The sequence below is a fragment of the Manacus vitellinus genome, unplaced genomic scaffold (assembly GCF_001715985.3).
Source record: "Manacus vitellinus isolate BGI_N305 unplaced genomic scaffold, ASM171598v3 scaffold_41_pilon, whole genome shotgun sequence".
Lineage (NCBI taxonomy): Eukaryota > Metazoa > Chordata > Aves > Passeriformes > Pipridae > Manacus > Manacus vitellinus.
The window spans coordinates 5,012,980-5,029,877 of NW_021940545.1; the positions used below are offsets into that span (position 1 = coordinate 5,012,980).

The window sequence follows — 16,898 nt, forward strand, 5'->3', positions numbered from 1 at the left end:
AAAACAGTGGCAAAGAGTGTCCCTGGCTACGCTGGGAGGGGAGAGGTGCACCCTGCCAGCTGGGCTGAGCCTCAGAGGACTCATGCATGCAGGCACATGAGGGCACCACTGCTTTGCTGTGGCTGTAAAGCAGCTCTGGAAAACATTCCTCAGCACCCAGCTGCAGTGCTGGGGTGTGGGGCAAACCAGGGCTTGGCTCAGGGAAGGGGGCAAGTCCACACAGAGCTCCGGAGGCCGAGTTTCGGTCGGAACTGCTGCTGGCTGTGGTCAGCTGGTGGCGTCTCCTGGCCGGGCTGGGCTGTCGAGGCTTGTCCTCGGGGTCACAGGAAGGAGAAGGGGAGAGGGAAGAGGCGTAGATGAGATGTGGGGATGGGGATAAGCCTGAGAGCAGCAGGCGTGGAGTGAGGGGGCAGCGTGGAGCCGGCGTGTTTGTGGGTGGGAAGACTTTTGTCTGCCTGCACTGTGTGTGTGTGGAGTCCTGCTCATGTTCTCTGGAGGAGTCCCAGGTACCCCCACCAGGGATCTGGGGGGGCTGACACTGAGCAGCTCGTTCTGGCCTGGCACAGGGAGCCCATTCATCCCCTGCAGGGGCAGGGTAGGGTGACATTTCACTTAGAAGATGCTGTCGTGTTTCTCTTCCTGGGCATTTTTCTTTCCCCAGCTTCTCTCTCTTTTATTACCCCTTCATGTTGCTCACTCTTTGTACATCTTTCTCTCTTTATTATTCCTTTCTCTCCTTTACTCTCAGGCTCCCAGAATACATCCAATTACAGATTCTACCAGAAGCAGGGAGCAAAACCTGCTTTTCTTGTTCTTACCACCTCGCTTCTCTGTTTTATTTATCATATAAATACTGGCTGTATAATTAGCAGAGTATTATCTCTAAATATACAGATTGGGAAAAGACACAGTAGCAGCAGAGATGAATTTCAGGGTCAGTCTGGTGGGAGACATTTTTCTCCACCTGTCAGGGGAGGAATCAAGAGACAGAAGAACTGTCATGAACTCCAGGCACCACTTTTCCCAGGCACCTTTCATCTTTACTGCACAGAACCAAGATGGAAGGTTCCTAAATTCTGCCACTTTGGGGTTAAAAAAAGGCCACAGAAATGATCTAGATGGTGCAGGTGAATGGTGCAAGGTGTACAGGCAGTGCTGTAAAGTGATTCTTGTATGGAAATTACTGCTGCCCTGAAATGAGGGCTGAGTCTTTGCTGCTCCTTTAATTCCTGATGCAGTTCCAGTGGGATTAAATGGATGTGTGAATGTGTGTTAGCATATGTTAGGATGTGCTATGCTGATAAATATCAGCCCTTTAACATGCCTCCAGACACACATGCCCTGCATATTTACCATAACTAATCTGGTGTCACCCAGAGTTGAAGGCAAAAGGAAGGAAAGCATTATTGATCCAAACTTCTGGTGATCATGAGCCCTAGTTTGGCTGATTGTGGTAAAGAGTGAACACCAGTTGTGGGGAAGAAGGTGTTCATGAACATCTGAATGAAAGGAATGAAGCTGCAGATGGGTGCAGGATGTACTGAGAGCCTGCAGCCATAGACCGTCCTCGTGTCAGCCACGCCAAGAAGCAGCAAAGGGGATAAATAAAGGATTTCATGAGCCTGATGTGCCATAACCTTGCTTTCCTCTGTCTGGGATGTTCACACACGCTCACGTTTCCATTTCCTTGCAGGGCTGCAGGCTCAGACCGTGCTGGTCAATGACACCGTGTCGGGGTTCATCGGCACAGACGTGGTCCTGCACTGCAGCTTCACCAACCCCCTCCCCAATGTGAAGATCACGCAGGTGACGTGGCAGAAGGCCACCAACGGCACCAAGCAGAATGTGGCCATCTACAACCCTGCCATGGGGGTGTCCATCCTGTCCCCCTACAAGGAGAGGGTGACCTTCCGGAACCCTTCCTTCAAGGATGGCACCATCCAGCTCTCCCGGCTGGAGCTGGAGGATGAGGGGGTTTACATCTGTGAGTTTGCAACTTTCCCCACCGGCAACCGGGAAGGGCAGCTGAACCTCACCGTGCTGGGTAAGACTTTGGGGGGTGAACTGTTGCCTCCAGTTCAGCTGATCTGGAGGAACCTGAGACCTGTGTCCCGGGGGCTCAGGGCAGAGGTGAATCTTTGGGTGTAAATTTTGCCTGTGATGATCTTTCAAGTTGACTGGGAAGAGGTGAAGAGCAGGGAGCCCAGGGTAGGTGGTTTGCTGAGCTGTCACACCTCCCCTTCTCCCCAGACCTCAGGTTCCCTTTTCCCCCCACCTACACTCTCAAGGCAGGTGCATTAACAGTGGCCAGTTCCCTGTGGGAGTTTTAATGAGCTTGTAACTGTCCAGTGAACAGAGAGGAAAGACAAGAGAGAGATCCTAAGCACAAGCAGAGCTTGTCCGTGGAGCTTGGGGCTGGGAAGGAACAGACACAGCCAAGGTCTCCATGATTTGTTTGCTCTCCAGTTTCAGTTTCTCTCTAACATAGGGCTGAAAACCTCTGGCAGGAAAGGATTGACTTCCCACTGTGTATCTGTGCATCCAGGCCACCTCCACCGTTCTTTTTTCCCCAGAGGTGCTGCAGCTGGATGGTGCAAGGTGTACAAGCACTGCTGTAAAGCAACTCTTACAGGGGAATAATTGCTGGCAATTATCCTGGGCTCGCCCCAAGGCCTGTCACAGTGGTGCTAGATGTCTCTTGGGATGCAGCAGACAGGGTAGCATTGGTTTGCTGACCGTCTCTTTATTGATAAATTGTAATTGTACCCTTTTCTTTCTGCCCTCCCTCGCAGCCAAGCCCACGAACTGGATGGAGGGCACCAAGAGGCCGCTCATTGCCAAGTCTGGCAGGACAGAGAAGATCCTGGTGGCCACCTGCACCTCCTCCAACGGGAAGCCCCCCAGCACTGTCACCTGGGACACCAAGCTGAAGGGGGAGGCGGAATTCCAGGAGATCAGGAACAGCAACGGCACCTTCACGGTGATCAGCCGGTACCGGCTGGTGCCGAGCCGGGAGGCCCATCGGCAGCAGCTCATGTGTGTGGTCAACTACCAGCTGGACAGGTTCACTGACAGCATCACCCTCAACGTGCAGTGTGAGTGGGCCTGGGCAGGGCCTGGGGCAGGGCAGGGGGCAGGGCTGGGGGCAGGAGCAGTGCCCAGTCCCTGCGGTGGGTGCGGGATAAAGTCTGGGATAAAGTCTGGCAGAAGAGAATTTTCCAAAGGGAGGATGTTGGTGTGGTGGAGGCTGCTCTCTTTTTTTTTGAGAGTGAAAACTGAAGTGATCCCTTGGAATAATCATATGTTTTCTCCTTTTCACACCTTCCCTCTCTGCCTCTGCCATGTCCCTTTTGCTCCCCTCCCTCACATTTCTTGTCCTGTCATCTTTGCCTCCTTGCAATCTCTCTCCTTCTCCCACCCCTGCCCCCTCATCTCTTCCTGTTTCATTTTCTCCTCCTTGCTTTTCCACAACTCTTTCCTTTCCTTTTCCCCCTCTCCTCTCCTTTTCCCTACTGCTTTTCTCTCTCTCCCACCCCCCCCTGCAGACGAGCCAGAAGTCACCATCGAGGGCTTCGATGGCAACTGGTTCCTCAACCGCAAGGATGTGAAGCTGATATGCAAATCTGATGCCAACCCCCCAGCTCACACCTACGAATGGAAGCTGTAAGTGCCTGCAGTGCCTCTGCTCTCAGCAGCACATGTCACCTTCCACCAGGGCCAGGGAGCCTCTGCAGACACCTCACTCACCCTCTGGTCAATTAGGGCCCAGTCCCATTAGTGTCAGCGGTGTCACTCCAAGGCAGAACCTGTGCCTGTGATGAAACTTGCAGCCAGCAGCACTGCAGCCTCAATATCCAGCAAAACTTCCTGTTCTCACCTCACTGGAATAATATTCTGCCCTGGTGACGTGAAGCAGCTGAGATGTGACAAGGTGATTAATTTGCCCAGCACCACCAAGTGCTTCGGTAGCAGAGCTGGAAAATAATCCAGGATTTCCCTGCCTTAAAGGGGCACAAATGGCACAAAATTTGTCTGTGTGTGAACAACCTTTCCCTGGAATCAGCTCCAGGAGGATCCCCACGTGACTGACATTAAACAGAACCAATTCCTCATCCTCCAGGGTTTCAGCTTTTGGCTGAAAACACTAAAGAGACATGAAAAGTGAGTGAGGGGTGTCTGGGGAGCCAGATGGGAATTGATACAACCTGATGTGATTCTCTCTGCTGCTCTCTCTTTTCTATAAGCACTCATGTAACTTTAAAAGAGAAAGATCAAATGGATCCTTTCTTCTTTTCAGCTGGCATTTGTCATCAGGAAAGAGGCTCTCAACATGGCTTTGCAAGGAGCATATTCTCTCTCATTTCACTTCCCAGATCAAACTGTTCAAAGGGAAAGTCTGAAGAGGATTGTTTTTCTTGCCTTTCTTCCAGTCCTCATCCCCAGCTCCCTCCATCTGTTGGTTCTGCCAGGCTGCCTTAAACTCCGAGGGGCTCTTTGGGCTCCTCACAACATTTCCAGGAAAGCCTCAGAGGCCAAGATGCACCCACGGCAGAAAAGATGCCACTTGAGGCTATTTCTGTGCTCAGATGTTCCTCTTCCCCTTCCCGGAGGTCAGGAAGCAATTACTGCTGCTGCTGTTTTACTCCTGCCTGGAATGTAAAACCCAGCAGTGCTTTCCTCCCCTGCCATTTGGATGGTGATGAGCAACAGTCAGGGGAGCTGTCAGAGGAGGAGATGGCCTTATTTAGCATCCCACCCCACAAGATGTGCCCTTGTCTTTGTAGATCCAGGGCTCTGTGGGGACCAAGGTTAAGGTGTTCTGTTCTTCCATCAGTTTTGGGATCACTGGATTGGTGTAGTTGGGAAAGACTCAAATGTTTGCTGTACCTGTGTGCCTATGTGTGTATGTAGACATGCAAAAGAAGTGCATGTGCATTTAGGCACTTCTATACAATCCTAATTATGCCCCCATTATTCCCTTTTGTTTCTTACAAATTGCTGACAATATGTGCACATTTGGGTTGGGAGGAGGGGAAGGAATTACTTGAGTAATTTTTAATTGCCTAAGAGAAGTAATTACTTTACTTTGCTTCAGTAATTAAGAATAACCAGGCCATGTGTGTCTTTTCCTAACACACAGGGGCTTTTTTTATTTTTTTTTATCTGCCTTTGTTCATTTATTCTAGTTTTGCATTATTCCAGCTTCACACTTGCTGTTCTGACGTGGGCAGGTCATAGATGGCAGGGCTCTAAATCAACACCATTCTTTTAGAGCCTGAGTTGCAATTAACACTGGCTGATCAGCTGCCCAGGAGTGTTACATGGGCAGGAAATTGGAGCAGAGCAGGGTCAGGTTGTGTCCTTTTCCTGGCTACATCAGTGGGTACCTTCCAGACAGCACCACCAGCTCCTGGACCTGCCCAAAAGCAGACCCAGGGTGTCAGTGCCACTGGGTGTCATCTCTGGGGCCAACCACGCTCTTTGTCCCCCCTCCCCAGGCCAAACGGGACTCTGCCAGGGAGTGTGGAAATCCAGAACAACACCATCTACTTCAAAGGGCCCGTGTCCTACAGCGTGGCCGGCACCTACGTCTGCGAGGCCACCAACGCCATCGGCACGCGGTCGGGCCTGGTGGAGGTCAATGTCACAGGTAGGACAGCACCTGGTGTGCTCTGAACCACAGGGACAAGGAGCTGGGGAGGGGGAGTCACCTCTCCCCAGTCACCAGCATCTCCTTTCGAGGGTGGGGATGCAGAGGGGGCAGCGGGTTCTTTGCTCTGTTCTGGTTTTGCGCTGGTTTGCCTTGGATTTTCTTTTCTCCTCTCCTCGTGTTGTCTTCTCCTTTCTTGCACCGAGATGTATTCAAATTTGTTTCCCCCTTGCCTCCTGCTTCGGATTCAGAGAGATCACTGGGTGTGTTAAAAGCACAGACACGTCAGGGAGATGTTTATTGGGAGGTAGAAGAAGGGGTAGGATGAGGATATGGACTGCAAGGCGTGAGATGGATGAGTCATTTGTGCAGGATGATGTTTGGTGTTTCTGGTGTTAGGTAACTCATGGTTTTTCATTTGAACTCCTTCCAATGCCCTGTTGGTCTGTGCACTTGCTCACCTGCCTGATTTCTGAGAGGCTGTGGGCACTGGAGTGGCTTTGTCTGGGCTCCAGAAAGGAATAACATCCCAGGGTGCAGGCAGTGGGACAGTGGTGCTGTGTGATGTCGTATGAGACAGAAGGAGTTTGATGACTTGCAAATCAGTGTAGCCACAGGAGTGAGGAAAAGACGTGTGGAGAGGTTTAGGCAGTGTCAGGGAGAGAAAGTGATGTCAAGAAATAGTTGAAAAAAAAGCAATACCATATGGCAATAACCTCATTTCAGAGAGTCAAAGGGACATTGCGAGGCACCACCAAAGGGGAAAAGTGGCTGTTGGTGCTTTGAGAGCAGGAAAGGGAAGTTTGTCCCATTCCTTTGGGTAAAAGGAGTGATTTGGTTTGTCAGTGGGTTAATGGCAGGCAGTGCTCAGCTGTGGGTCTCAGGAGAGCTGGAAGTACCTCACTGCAGTGAGGTCTGGGCTGCAAACACCCCGGGGCAGCCCAGGTGCCTGTGAGCTGGAGGGGGCACTGGGGGCTTCCCAGGGAAATACAGGACAGGTTCCTGGGGTTGTTAGTCCTTCCTGCTGCCCACCCCGAGGCAGTCAGAGCCCTGCTGTTCTGCCAGCAGGCACCCCTGGGAGCCACCCCAGTGCCTGGGGAGTTGTTTAACCTGAGTGTGATGGAATGGGGTTCTCAGGGGGGCTGAGCCCCAGCCCCCTCCACCCGCTTTCTATGGTGGTAAATGCTGAGCAACCATAAATATGAGCCCAGGGCAGCTAAAATGAGCAATAACTCTGTGTTTGGCACCCTCACCACCTCAGTTCCCCTCTCTGTAACATGGGTAAAACCAGGCTAATCTTCCTCTATCCAAGTGCTTGGAGGTCAATGGATGGGATGTGCTAATTAGATGCTAATTACCCGGTATTTATTTATGATCATTATCACTGTAGCAGGCCTTTAATTCACACCTCCTGTCCTGGATCCTTGCCTGCTGAGTCGTTCCTGGTACATGCTTTTCTCTGGGGGCTGTTTCCACAGCTAAAGGCAGTGGAATAACAAAGCTCTTGGTGCCCAACCCTCCCAGCTGCCTGAAGCCAGGGGAAGGTCATGGCCAAAATCAGCTGCTGGCCATGCCATGGGAGTTGCCACCAAAGGCACAGCATTCCTGGGACAGTGCAGGCAGTGCCTGGCACAAACTGAGCTGACTCCCTTCGGCAACAGAAATCCATCCCACGCAGCGACTCGAACTCTGGGGCACGTTTGGAACAGTGAGCAGAGGGCAAAAGCCTCCAAACTCAGCCCCCAGTCACAGAGAAGGAGGTGGAACAGTTCAGAAGACTTTGAGACTAACGGGCTCTCTGCACCACGTCTCACTTTCCATTCCTGCACAGCCTGTGTGTCCGTTCCTCGCTGCCATTCTGTCTGTCCAGCCACCCCGTATCACCTGTGGTGTCAGGACACGTGTTCCCAAACACCACACACACACAGCCTTCTCTTGACATTTCCTGCTGCCACCTGGCACTTTGGGATGTGTCTCAGCACCACAGCAGCATTGCAGCCCAGGTGGGCTGCACCAACTCACCAGCACAGGCACGAGGGCTCCTCTGGGCACGAGGGGCTGTGGGTTCCCCCTCTGGCTTCTGGAAGTGTCTCCCTTCCTGGTGGTTTTTCAGAGGACTGGTAGGGCATTGTTCTCACGCTCCATCAGCACAGAGCTGGCAAAGGAAGCGGGGACTGGCAGGATTTTGGGGTTTGGGTTGGTGTCTGCCTGCCTGTAATCTCAGTTTGTCCCCAAAGCTCCGAATTGTGGGGTTGAAGTTAAATGAGAGGGAATGAAGGGCACACCCATGGCTGCCCTGGCAGGAGGGATTAGCAGCCAACCCAGTAGGCCAGGCCTCCACCACATAAAAAAAAAAAAAAAAAAAAAGCAAGCCTTTAATAATTCATGGGATCTGAATATGTTTATCCAGCTCTCCCTGAGGACCGATTAGGCCAGTGCTGGGGAGGGCTCAGCCCTCCTCGCTCAGCTATTACAGGTACATTTGTTTGGGTCTTGCAGGCAATTTAGGGATTGTCAGTGGACCACGAAACCTCTTTCAAGAGCTGCATGCAATAAATGGAGTTCAATCTAGTGAGCAGCCAGCCTTGGGAGAAAAAAAAACAACACAGAAGGCTGATGCAGAGAAAACCCTGCAGCAGCTTTTCCCCCTTCTGCCTCCCTGTCTCCCCGCTCCTGCCACCCAAAATCCTTCCTCCAGGCCCCAGAGAGGAGGAGGGCAGGGCTGGTTCTGGCCCCTGATGGGGAGGGAGACTTGTTCAGAGGGAGAAGGCTGAATGCTTCTGTGAGAGTTATAGCACATTAAAGAGATTGATAAGTGGAAATTTAATATTTTATTCCAGCAATCTGTTCCTATAATAGCTTCCCCTGCCTTGCAGGACCTTTGTCAGGCGTAGCCAAGCCATGTAGTGTGACATGTAACTCTTTATTGCAGGCGGGTGGGTGACATAATAAAAGGCTGTGGTTGGAGACTGCCCGTGTGTGGGGTGTGGGGGTCCTGCACAGGGGGCTGGTTGGGGCCAAACACACCTCTATGACCCTAATTTGTATCTTGGCCATGGACACACACAGCTGTGTGACCCCTGTGTGCATCCTGGCCATGGACACACACGTGTGTGACCCCAATGGAATCCTGGCCATGGACATACACAGCTGTGACCCCCATTTGTATCCTGATCATGGACATACACACCTGTGTGACCCCACTGGCATCCTGGCCATGGACATACACACCTGTGTGACCCTGATCCTCATCCTGGCTGTGGAAATGGGCTTCCCAGAGCTGCCTGCACAGAGGTGCCCTGCTGCACAGTCATGTGTGTGTGCAGGATTGGAACACCAGTACATTTGCATGTGTGTGTGCATGTATTTAGGAACATGTGCTTTTCTGTGTGCAGCAGAGCATGTCCACCCCCTGTGCATGTTTGTACATACATATTTGTGTGTGTGTGTGTGTGCAGGGGACGTTCACCTACTTCTGTACTGGCTTCAGCACAAGGAGAGAGATGTTAAACCATCCCTTCTCCTCAAGGACCTTCAGAGGAGAGCTGGGGGAGCAGGGAGAGGCTGTGCCAGCCCTGGCCTTGGATGTGCTACAGGCTGGGGGGAAGGAAAGGCTGGCAGGGGCTGATCACACCCCCCCTGTTTGCTTGGCTTGCAGCAGGGAGTTATTTACACACCAGCAGTGATCTCGTCCCAGCAAGGTCACTGCAAACAGCCCCTGGGCTGGCTGGAACCCTCTGCCATGCAGCAGCAGGGCTTTGCTGAGGCTCAGAGCACACAGGGAAAGCCCTTTCTGGGAAGTCCTAAATCCCAAGCCTGAAGCAGGTGCTCCCAAAGCCACACCACCGGCCAGGCAGCTTTAAGTGGGAGGATGTATGGCCTGGGGGGGCTGCAGAGGAACAAGCCTGGGGGGTGTCTGTCTGATTACAAGCCTGGGGGGTGTCTGTCTGATGCTAATCTTCCGGAGTGTCTGCTGCTGCATCCTGTCTGGTGGCATCTGTGCCAGCGGGAGCAGGGCTTGATTGACAAGTGATAGGTGACCTGACAGAGAGATTAGAACCTAAGACACGTTTGGCATCTGGCCTGGAAGCTGTCACACTCTGAAATGCCAGTGGCAGCTGCTGAACTTCTGGATTAGTTGCCAGTGGTTTTTCCACACCCCCGACCACCTCCTCTCCCTCCATCTGCGCGAGGAACCCCTGGAAGGGAGAGGAAAGGCAGGAGCCCTTGGAGCTGGAGGTGGGCATGCAGAGGTGCAAAGGGGAAGGCAAAAGGGCAGCAGTGCTACGGGCTTCTCAAATTCCAGGCTGAGGCAGGTCCAGAGGTATCTCCTTATCTTCACTCGTGTACACAGCACGGGGGCAAAGTCCTGGGATAATCTGGCGTGGACTCTTCCGGGCAGGGTAAGTTTGCCATCAGCAATCTACCTCTTAAAAACAACACCCACATAGTCATTGTAGTGTTTGCTGAGGCCAGCTGGGAACTGGGAAGCCCCATGAATCCACTGGAATTCAGGTTCCTGCTCTGTTGCAGCGGGTGTTTGGTTTTGCAAGGTAGAAGGAAATCCAGAGCCTTCCTCTGGAAGAGCTTTGTGCAAGGAGCAGCTTGGGCTGACACATGTCCAGAAGGTGATTTCTCATGGAGTTTGACATTTTCCTCAGTGCCCATGGCTGCAGGGAGAACTTTGGCTGGTGCTGGGTTTTTCCTTGGACTTTATGATTGAAGGCAAAAGGATGGAAATGTGCCTTCAAGAAGAAACGTGTCCACAGGAAGTAGAATCTTTTAAAATATCCAAGCAGTGTGATGAGCAGGAGGGCTTTTGAAAGCTGGTTTCCCGTGGATCTGCATATCACAGAAGAATTACTTGGTGTCTAAAAATGTACTTTTTCTGATCTGGGCCCATCCTGCCCTTTGGGAGCAGCCTCTTGTCCCTTCTGGGTTCTCTGATGTCTAATGAGGTTTAGCTCCCACCTCTACCAAGGATCCCTCTCCAGCTCTCACCAAGAGCTTTATGAGAGGGCTAATTTTGGTTCATTCTCCTTCTGTCAGATAGCACTGAAATCGGCCAGCAGGTTCAAAAGGCATTAGATGTGGGATTGATGGGCAGGTGGGATGATTTGCATGCGCCTCATTTTTATTGGAAGCCAGCCACGAGAAGAGAGACGTGATTTTTAAAAAGTCTTTATTTTCGAGGCTGCTCAGTGCTGGGGAGGGTTTGTCCCTGCAGTGGCTGCTCTGCTGTGCCCGGGGGGTGCTGCAGGGGGAGGGCAGGAGGTGCCTGGAGCCGGGGATGGAGGGATCAAAGAGAACCTGTGGGCTCGGCCGGGTGCCAGAGCGGAGCCCAGCGTGACCCCCCGGCGTTCCCAGCTGCTGTCCCAGAGGTCCAGCTCCTGGCACGGGGACAGGAAGCTGGGCTGAATGCAACAGCTGGCAGAGCCGGGCACGGGCAGATAGTGTTGCTGCTTTAATTCCTATTCATACAGCACTCCCTCTTTTTATGAGGGCTGGGGGGTGGCAGGCGGGGGGGGAGGCTTTTTATGCTGGCATTAAAGCCTGGCTTGTTCCCCCTCCCTCTGCTCTGCTGTCTCCTGTTTCTCCAGGCCGCTTTTCACAGTGGCTTTAATTCTCTCCAGGCTCTTCCTAATGGATTTTTCACATGGGGGCCCCCAATCACGCTCAGGCATCGCACCAGTTTCCAGAAATTTCACGCCCCCCTTGGACACAAAAAGAGGGTTCCTTTTCCCACACTTGCCCCCTCTCTCTGCCCAGGCTGCAGCGCTGCTCTCTTTGCACCCCAGACACGAAACCGAGTGGGCAGAGGGGTGAGTGAGTCCCCCTCTGTGGGGGCTGGAGCAGTGGCTGCATGTGGAGAGGTGCCCACTGTGAGCCAGACCTGTCCCAGTCATTGATTAACCCGGGAGCTGGATGGGGGCACCGTGGCAGGGACCCAGGCACAGCTGACACGCTGCTCCCCGCTCACCACCTGCCTTGGCACCAAGGCACCTTGTTGCAAGGCAGAGGCATAGCCCTGCCTGGGGAATGCTGCTCCCTTCCCAGGGAACACTCCTCCCTTCCCGGCTCATCAGCCAGAGCTCATGGTGAGGGTCGCCGGCAGTGCCCACCCTGCTGCGGAGCCAGCGCCGGTCTGTGCCGCCATCCAGTGGCAGTGCCGGGCTCTGGAGTGGCCAGGACCCCTCCTCCCTGGACCACTGACCCCTCGGTTCTGCCTGTCCCCCCACCCCGGGGTCACCCACCTTCCCCATGGCACCCCCAGAGCCCCCCGTGTGTCCGGTCCGGAGGGATGCGCTGGGAGCAAACCGTGCCTGAGGAAGGGATGATTTCGGCTGCTGGCTTGTGATCTTCCCCGTCCTTCCTCTCCCTTCTCTTCCCACAGTTCGGGTTTGTTTTCTCTGGCATGGGAACTGGGCCACTGCGAGGAGGATGGGGATGGGACGGGAGCAGAAAATAGTTCCTTCCCCGAGCGACGTGTGAAAGCCAACACGGCGGCTCGTGCTCGTGCTCGTGTCCACGGCGTTGGCAGTGCCAGGGGGGTGGCACGTGGGCGGGTGCTGTCTCAGGGGTGGGCAGCACGAAGGGCAGGAAAAAATAAATATCTGTAAGAAAAGGTAGAAAAACATCCCTCTCTCCCCCTTTTCGCTTCGCACGGCCAACCTGGACTGCTAATGAGGCTTTTGAGGGAAAAGTGGGCCAAGCTCCTTCAGGGATCGGGCACAGAGTGCCCCTCTCAGATCTGTGTTCCAGAGCAGGGAGGCAGAGGGACACTACACACCATGTCTGGGTCTTCTCAGGGTGGATTTTGGGGCCCGTGGTCCCATGCACACCATCAGCCTTGCTGCAGGGAACAGCAGGGCGGGAGGAGGCTTCGGATCGGGGCTGTGGGAAAATAAAACAGAGAGCCCCTGGGGACTGAGCTGCTTGCCGGTCTTTCCCTGCTCCCACTCAGCCTCCAGGTGGTCCCTGCTTTGTGCAGTTTTGGGAATTGGGCACCACGGGCTTGCAGAGGCTGTGAGGGCAAGGAGCAGCCCTGGGAAGTGGCTTGGGCAGGGGGAGAAGGAACAGTGTGGTTGAGGCCGAGCCCTCAGCAGCCAAGACCATGAGGGGATGGACGTGACTTTTCCTGCTGTCCCTGCAGAGAGGTTTTGCATTAACCAGCTGGCTGTGACAAGCCTTCTGTTGATGCAACATGTGGTTTTGGCTTTCCAGAACCCAGCCCCAGCTCCCTGTGCTGAAAGACATGCCCTTGCTGCTGCTCCAAAGGCTGTCTTTGGAAAAATGCTGGCTCCTGCCTGCACAGCATCTTGCTCCTCATTGTGGCTGCAGCAGGGACCCCTCCATCTGCCTGTCCCCAGCCCACTGTGCCCAGTGGGCTGCTCTCTGTGTGGGTTCAGCCTCATGAGGCTTTGCTCGAGGCAAGGCAGCACTGCAGGGACCAAGATGCTGTTGTCGGGTTGGCGTCTCAAGAAAGGCAGGAATAAATCAGCTTTCAGGCACAAAAAAAAAGCCCCATTTATGGATCAGGCCAGCAATTGCTCAAACTCAGTGCCCTTGTCCAAAATCTGCAGCTGTTTCAGGAACTGCCTCTGTTGGGGGGGAAAGCTCTTTTCTCCCCTCTTGCTCAGCTGCTGGGCTAAGCTGTGCTGCAGAACCCCACTCCCTGCCAGCAGGGACGTGAAGAGGGGTAGGAGGCAGACACTGCCTCATATCCCTTTGGAATCTGCTCCTTTGAGCCCCTCCTTCCCCATCTCCCCATCCTGGCTGCTCTCTGGGAGGGCACGTTGAGATTGCTGCTCGCCCTGCCCCTCTCCTTGGCTGCTGGAGTAAAAAGTGAGGGCCAGGAGGCTCTGGAGCAGCACCAAAGGTTTGCAGCTCAGAGCAGGGCTGGCAGACAGGCCTTGGGGTGGGAAGAGCAGTGGGAGAGGTCTGAGCCTGGTGTGCAAGGGCAAGGCTGCCACGGGGCATTAACCAGGCGCCTGCTGTCTAAATTCAGAGGCAGGTGAAGGACTGAACAACCATGTGGTGCTTAATGCCTCGTGGACACGGGTGTTCAACAGGCACTGTGTGAAAGCTGAGTTTGGCCAGGGGCTGTAACTGTGCCCAGGGAGCTTCAGGAAGTTGATTCAAGTCCTGGATCAAACTTTATCTGTGCCAAAGTGTAGGTGTTGAACTGCATGAAAGGGAAGAGAGCTGCTTTCTCATCTCTTTTTCTCTTTCTCTTCTGAGTTATTTATTTTTTTTAAATGGGTCAGGGTAACTGTAGGAACAAGATTAGCATGAGTAGTGGCACTGGGCTGGCCATGGAAGACAAAGCAGCAGTGGGAGGTCTGTGTCCCTGTGCTGCAGAGAACAGTCACCAGGGTCAGCACACGGGGTCAGGAGCCAGCAGGACTCTGAGCAGCCACACAGCACTTGTGGGTGTGTGGGTGGGAGATCACAAGGTGCTGGTGCCTCCTGCTCTGGACTAAACTGGTCGTGGTCCGGGCTGGGATGCCAGGAGGGGGATGCCAAGCTGGCAGGTCCAGCGTGGCACCTCCAGGAGCAGTTGTGGCATCTCGGTGCCCACCACTGGAGTGGGCTGTGGGTGTAGCTCCCCCCCAGGAGCACTCTGGGGCTGCCAGTGCCCTCTGGGCAACCGGAACTGGAAAAATGTCACCCGGTAAAGCGGAAAAGCGTCCGGACTCAAGACACTGGGCTGGTGGGATCTGAGCACGGCCGGAGAGACCAGGTGGGGTGGGGAGGGACAGACACACTGCTTCCAGCCCCCGGGGCTCCTGCATGAGGCTTGGCCAGCTTGGCACGGCACGCTGCGCTCCCCTCGCTAAGGCAGAGCTGACCCCCGTGAGGACGCCCCTATTCCCTTTTCCCTAGTTTTTCCCTTCCCTGTTCCTTACCCTCATCTTCCCACCCCCTCACCCCCCCCTCCCCTCCCCAAACTGGCAATGAAAGCATGGAGGGAGGGGCGCGTTTCCGCATGGTTTGACACTGTTCCCCCTTCCATCTGTCTTTTCCTACCCAGAATTCCCCTACACCCCGTCTCCAATCGATGATCACAAATCCATGGTGCAGCCGAACATCCCCACACCGGTGATTGGGGGCATAGTGGGCGGCGTCTCGCTGGTCCTGCTGGTGGCCGTGGTGCTCTTTGTGGTACTCCGGCGCCGGCGTCACACCTTCAAGGGTGACTACAGCACAAAGAAGCACGTGTACGGCAACGGCTACAGCAAGGCCGGCATCCCACAGCACCACCCCCCCATGGCCCAGAACCTGCAGTACCCCGACGACTCGGACGACGAGAAGAAGCCGGGCCCGTTGGGCGGCAGCACCTACGAGGACGAGGACGAGGAGGCGGGCGGCGAGCGCAAGCTGGGCGGCCCCAAAGCGTACGAGGAGGACGCCAAGAGGCCTTACTTCACCGTGGACGAGGGGGAGGCCCACCCCGAGCCCTACGACGAAAGGACACTCGGCTTCCAGTACGACCCCGAGCAGCTCGACATGGCCGAGAACATGGTGTCGCAGAACGACGGGTCTTTTATTTCCAAAAAGGAGTGGTACGTGTAGCCTGGCACGGCCAACACACACACACACACACACACAACACACACACAACACATACACACACACACGAGTGATGCCCTCCTGCTCCCCTGCACCCCTCGGAGCTTGCACACCCGCGCTCCCCCCTGCACACAGACACACACACGCTCGCCCCCCCGGCCAGCCCCAGCACAGACTTTTGGACACTTCCAGCACTGGCAAGGAAGGGCTGGGGCAGGGAAAGGAGGGGCAGCTTTGCTTACAGATCGGTTTTTTTTTTTGGGGGGGGGGTGGGGAAGGCATTAAAGGGAGGCGGGAGGTTGGGTAATTATTTTCTCTCTCTCTCTCTCGGTTTTTCGGTTTTTTGTTTTTTTTTCGTTTTCGTTTTTGGTTTTTTTTTTCTGCTTTTTAATCTCTCGACGACTTTTCGTCCCCTTCTGTGGTGTTTGTATTGGTCGGTGGCTTAGGTGTTACTCTTTGCTTTAAGGACTGTTGCCCAGCCTGTATATTACACTCTGTTTTGTGTCTTCATGTCTCAGAGTGCCCTTCGGCCCCACTCCCCTCCCCGAGGGTTCCTCCTCCCGCTCCCACACCCCTGAAACACTGGAATTTGTTTGTATGTTGTCTTGTTTGTTTGTTTTTGACCTTGGGAGGCGGGGGCTGTCCGTAGGACAGAGGCCAGGAAACTTTATGGCAATGGAAACATAGGTGCCATTTTATCAGGTGAATGGATTTGGTTTTTCCCCCTAATCACTTGGGGTTTTTTTTCTTCAGTGGGGTCTGGGTGACATTCCCATTGCCTGCTGCACACCTGAAGAGATCCACACCCAGTTTTTAATGACTCAATAAAAGGAAAATGAGGAGAAAGGGGGGAAAAAAAAGCCCTAGACCAAACCCCAGGTGCACGGGCTGATAGCAGAGCAGGGAAACAAAACTGCCATTTTCCCTCCACAATTTATTATTTCCTGGCTTTTCATTTTCTGTCTTTGTCTGAGTGTTCTTTTAAAAGAAAGAAGAGGAGTATTTATTGCTGACATTTTTCCCCCTGTGATGGCTCAGAGAAATGCTGGCTCTTTTTGTTCTTGTTGCTGTTGTTGTTGTCAGTACCAGCCACAGAGCAGTTCACTGGGGGCACAAGTCGGGCACACACCGACTGGGGAAGGGACCAACCGAGAACACTTCACTTCCACACACTCACTGCCTTCAGCTCTGCACACCCTGGCAGGGCAGGATCAGCCCCTGGCTTTGGTTATACCACTAAGACTTAATTGTCATGTGTTTACACTTTTTTTTTTTATTATTATTCTGGTCAGAGCATGGGGGTGCTTCTTCTTTCTCTCTCCCTCTCTCTCTCTCTCTCTCTCTCCTAGCAACAACCTCAGCCTTGGCTGTACCACATAGTTGGCATTGATTGCCACTTCTTCAATATCACATCCCTCTTCTAAGCACAGGCTTGGTAGACAGGGTAGGAGTGATTGAGCCTGGGGTATTGATCTCGTCCTCCTTCCCTTGAGCCACTGTGTTGTGATGGGGAGGTTTGGATTGCTGCTATCTCTGCTCTGTGGATAAATGGGATTCCAGACTTCAGGGCCCTCTGTCTCACACCGACCGTCTCCAAAATTAGATTCACTGGGTTGGGGCTTATTTTTCTTCTTGTGGGTTAATTTTATTTTTTTTTTTTTTAATTTGATGTATA

The 16,898-nt window shown here is 53.7% G+C and overlaps 1 protein-coding gene across 1 annotated transcript; it reads left to right on the forward strand.

Annotated features, from left to right (window-relative positions):
- Nucleotides 1-1,689: 1,689 nt before the first annotated feature.
- On the forward strand, nt 1,690-15,265 carry LOC103760403 (nectin-1; the record flags this gene model as incomplete). Its single annotated transcript, XM_008926908.3, has 5 exons — nt 1,690-2,044; nt 2,793-3,095; nt 3,546-3,663; nt 5,499-5,650; nt 14,685-15,265. Coding segments are annotated over 5 exons (1,470 nt in total), but the record flags the coding sequence as incomplete, so codon positions are not given.
- Nucleotides 15,266-16,898: the final 1,633 nt, after the last annotated feature.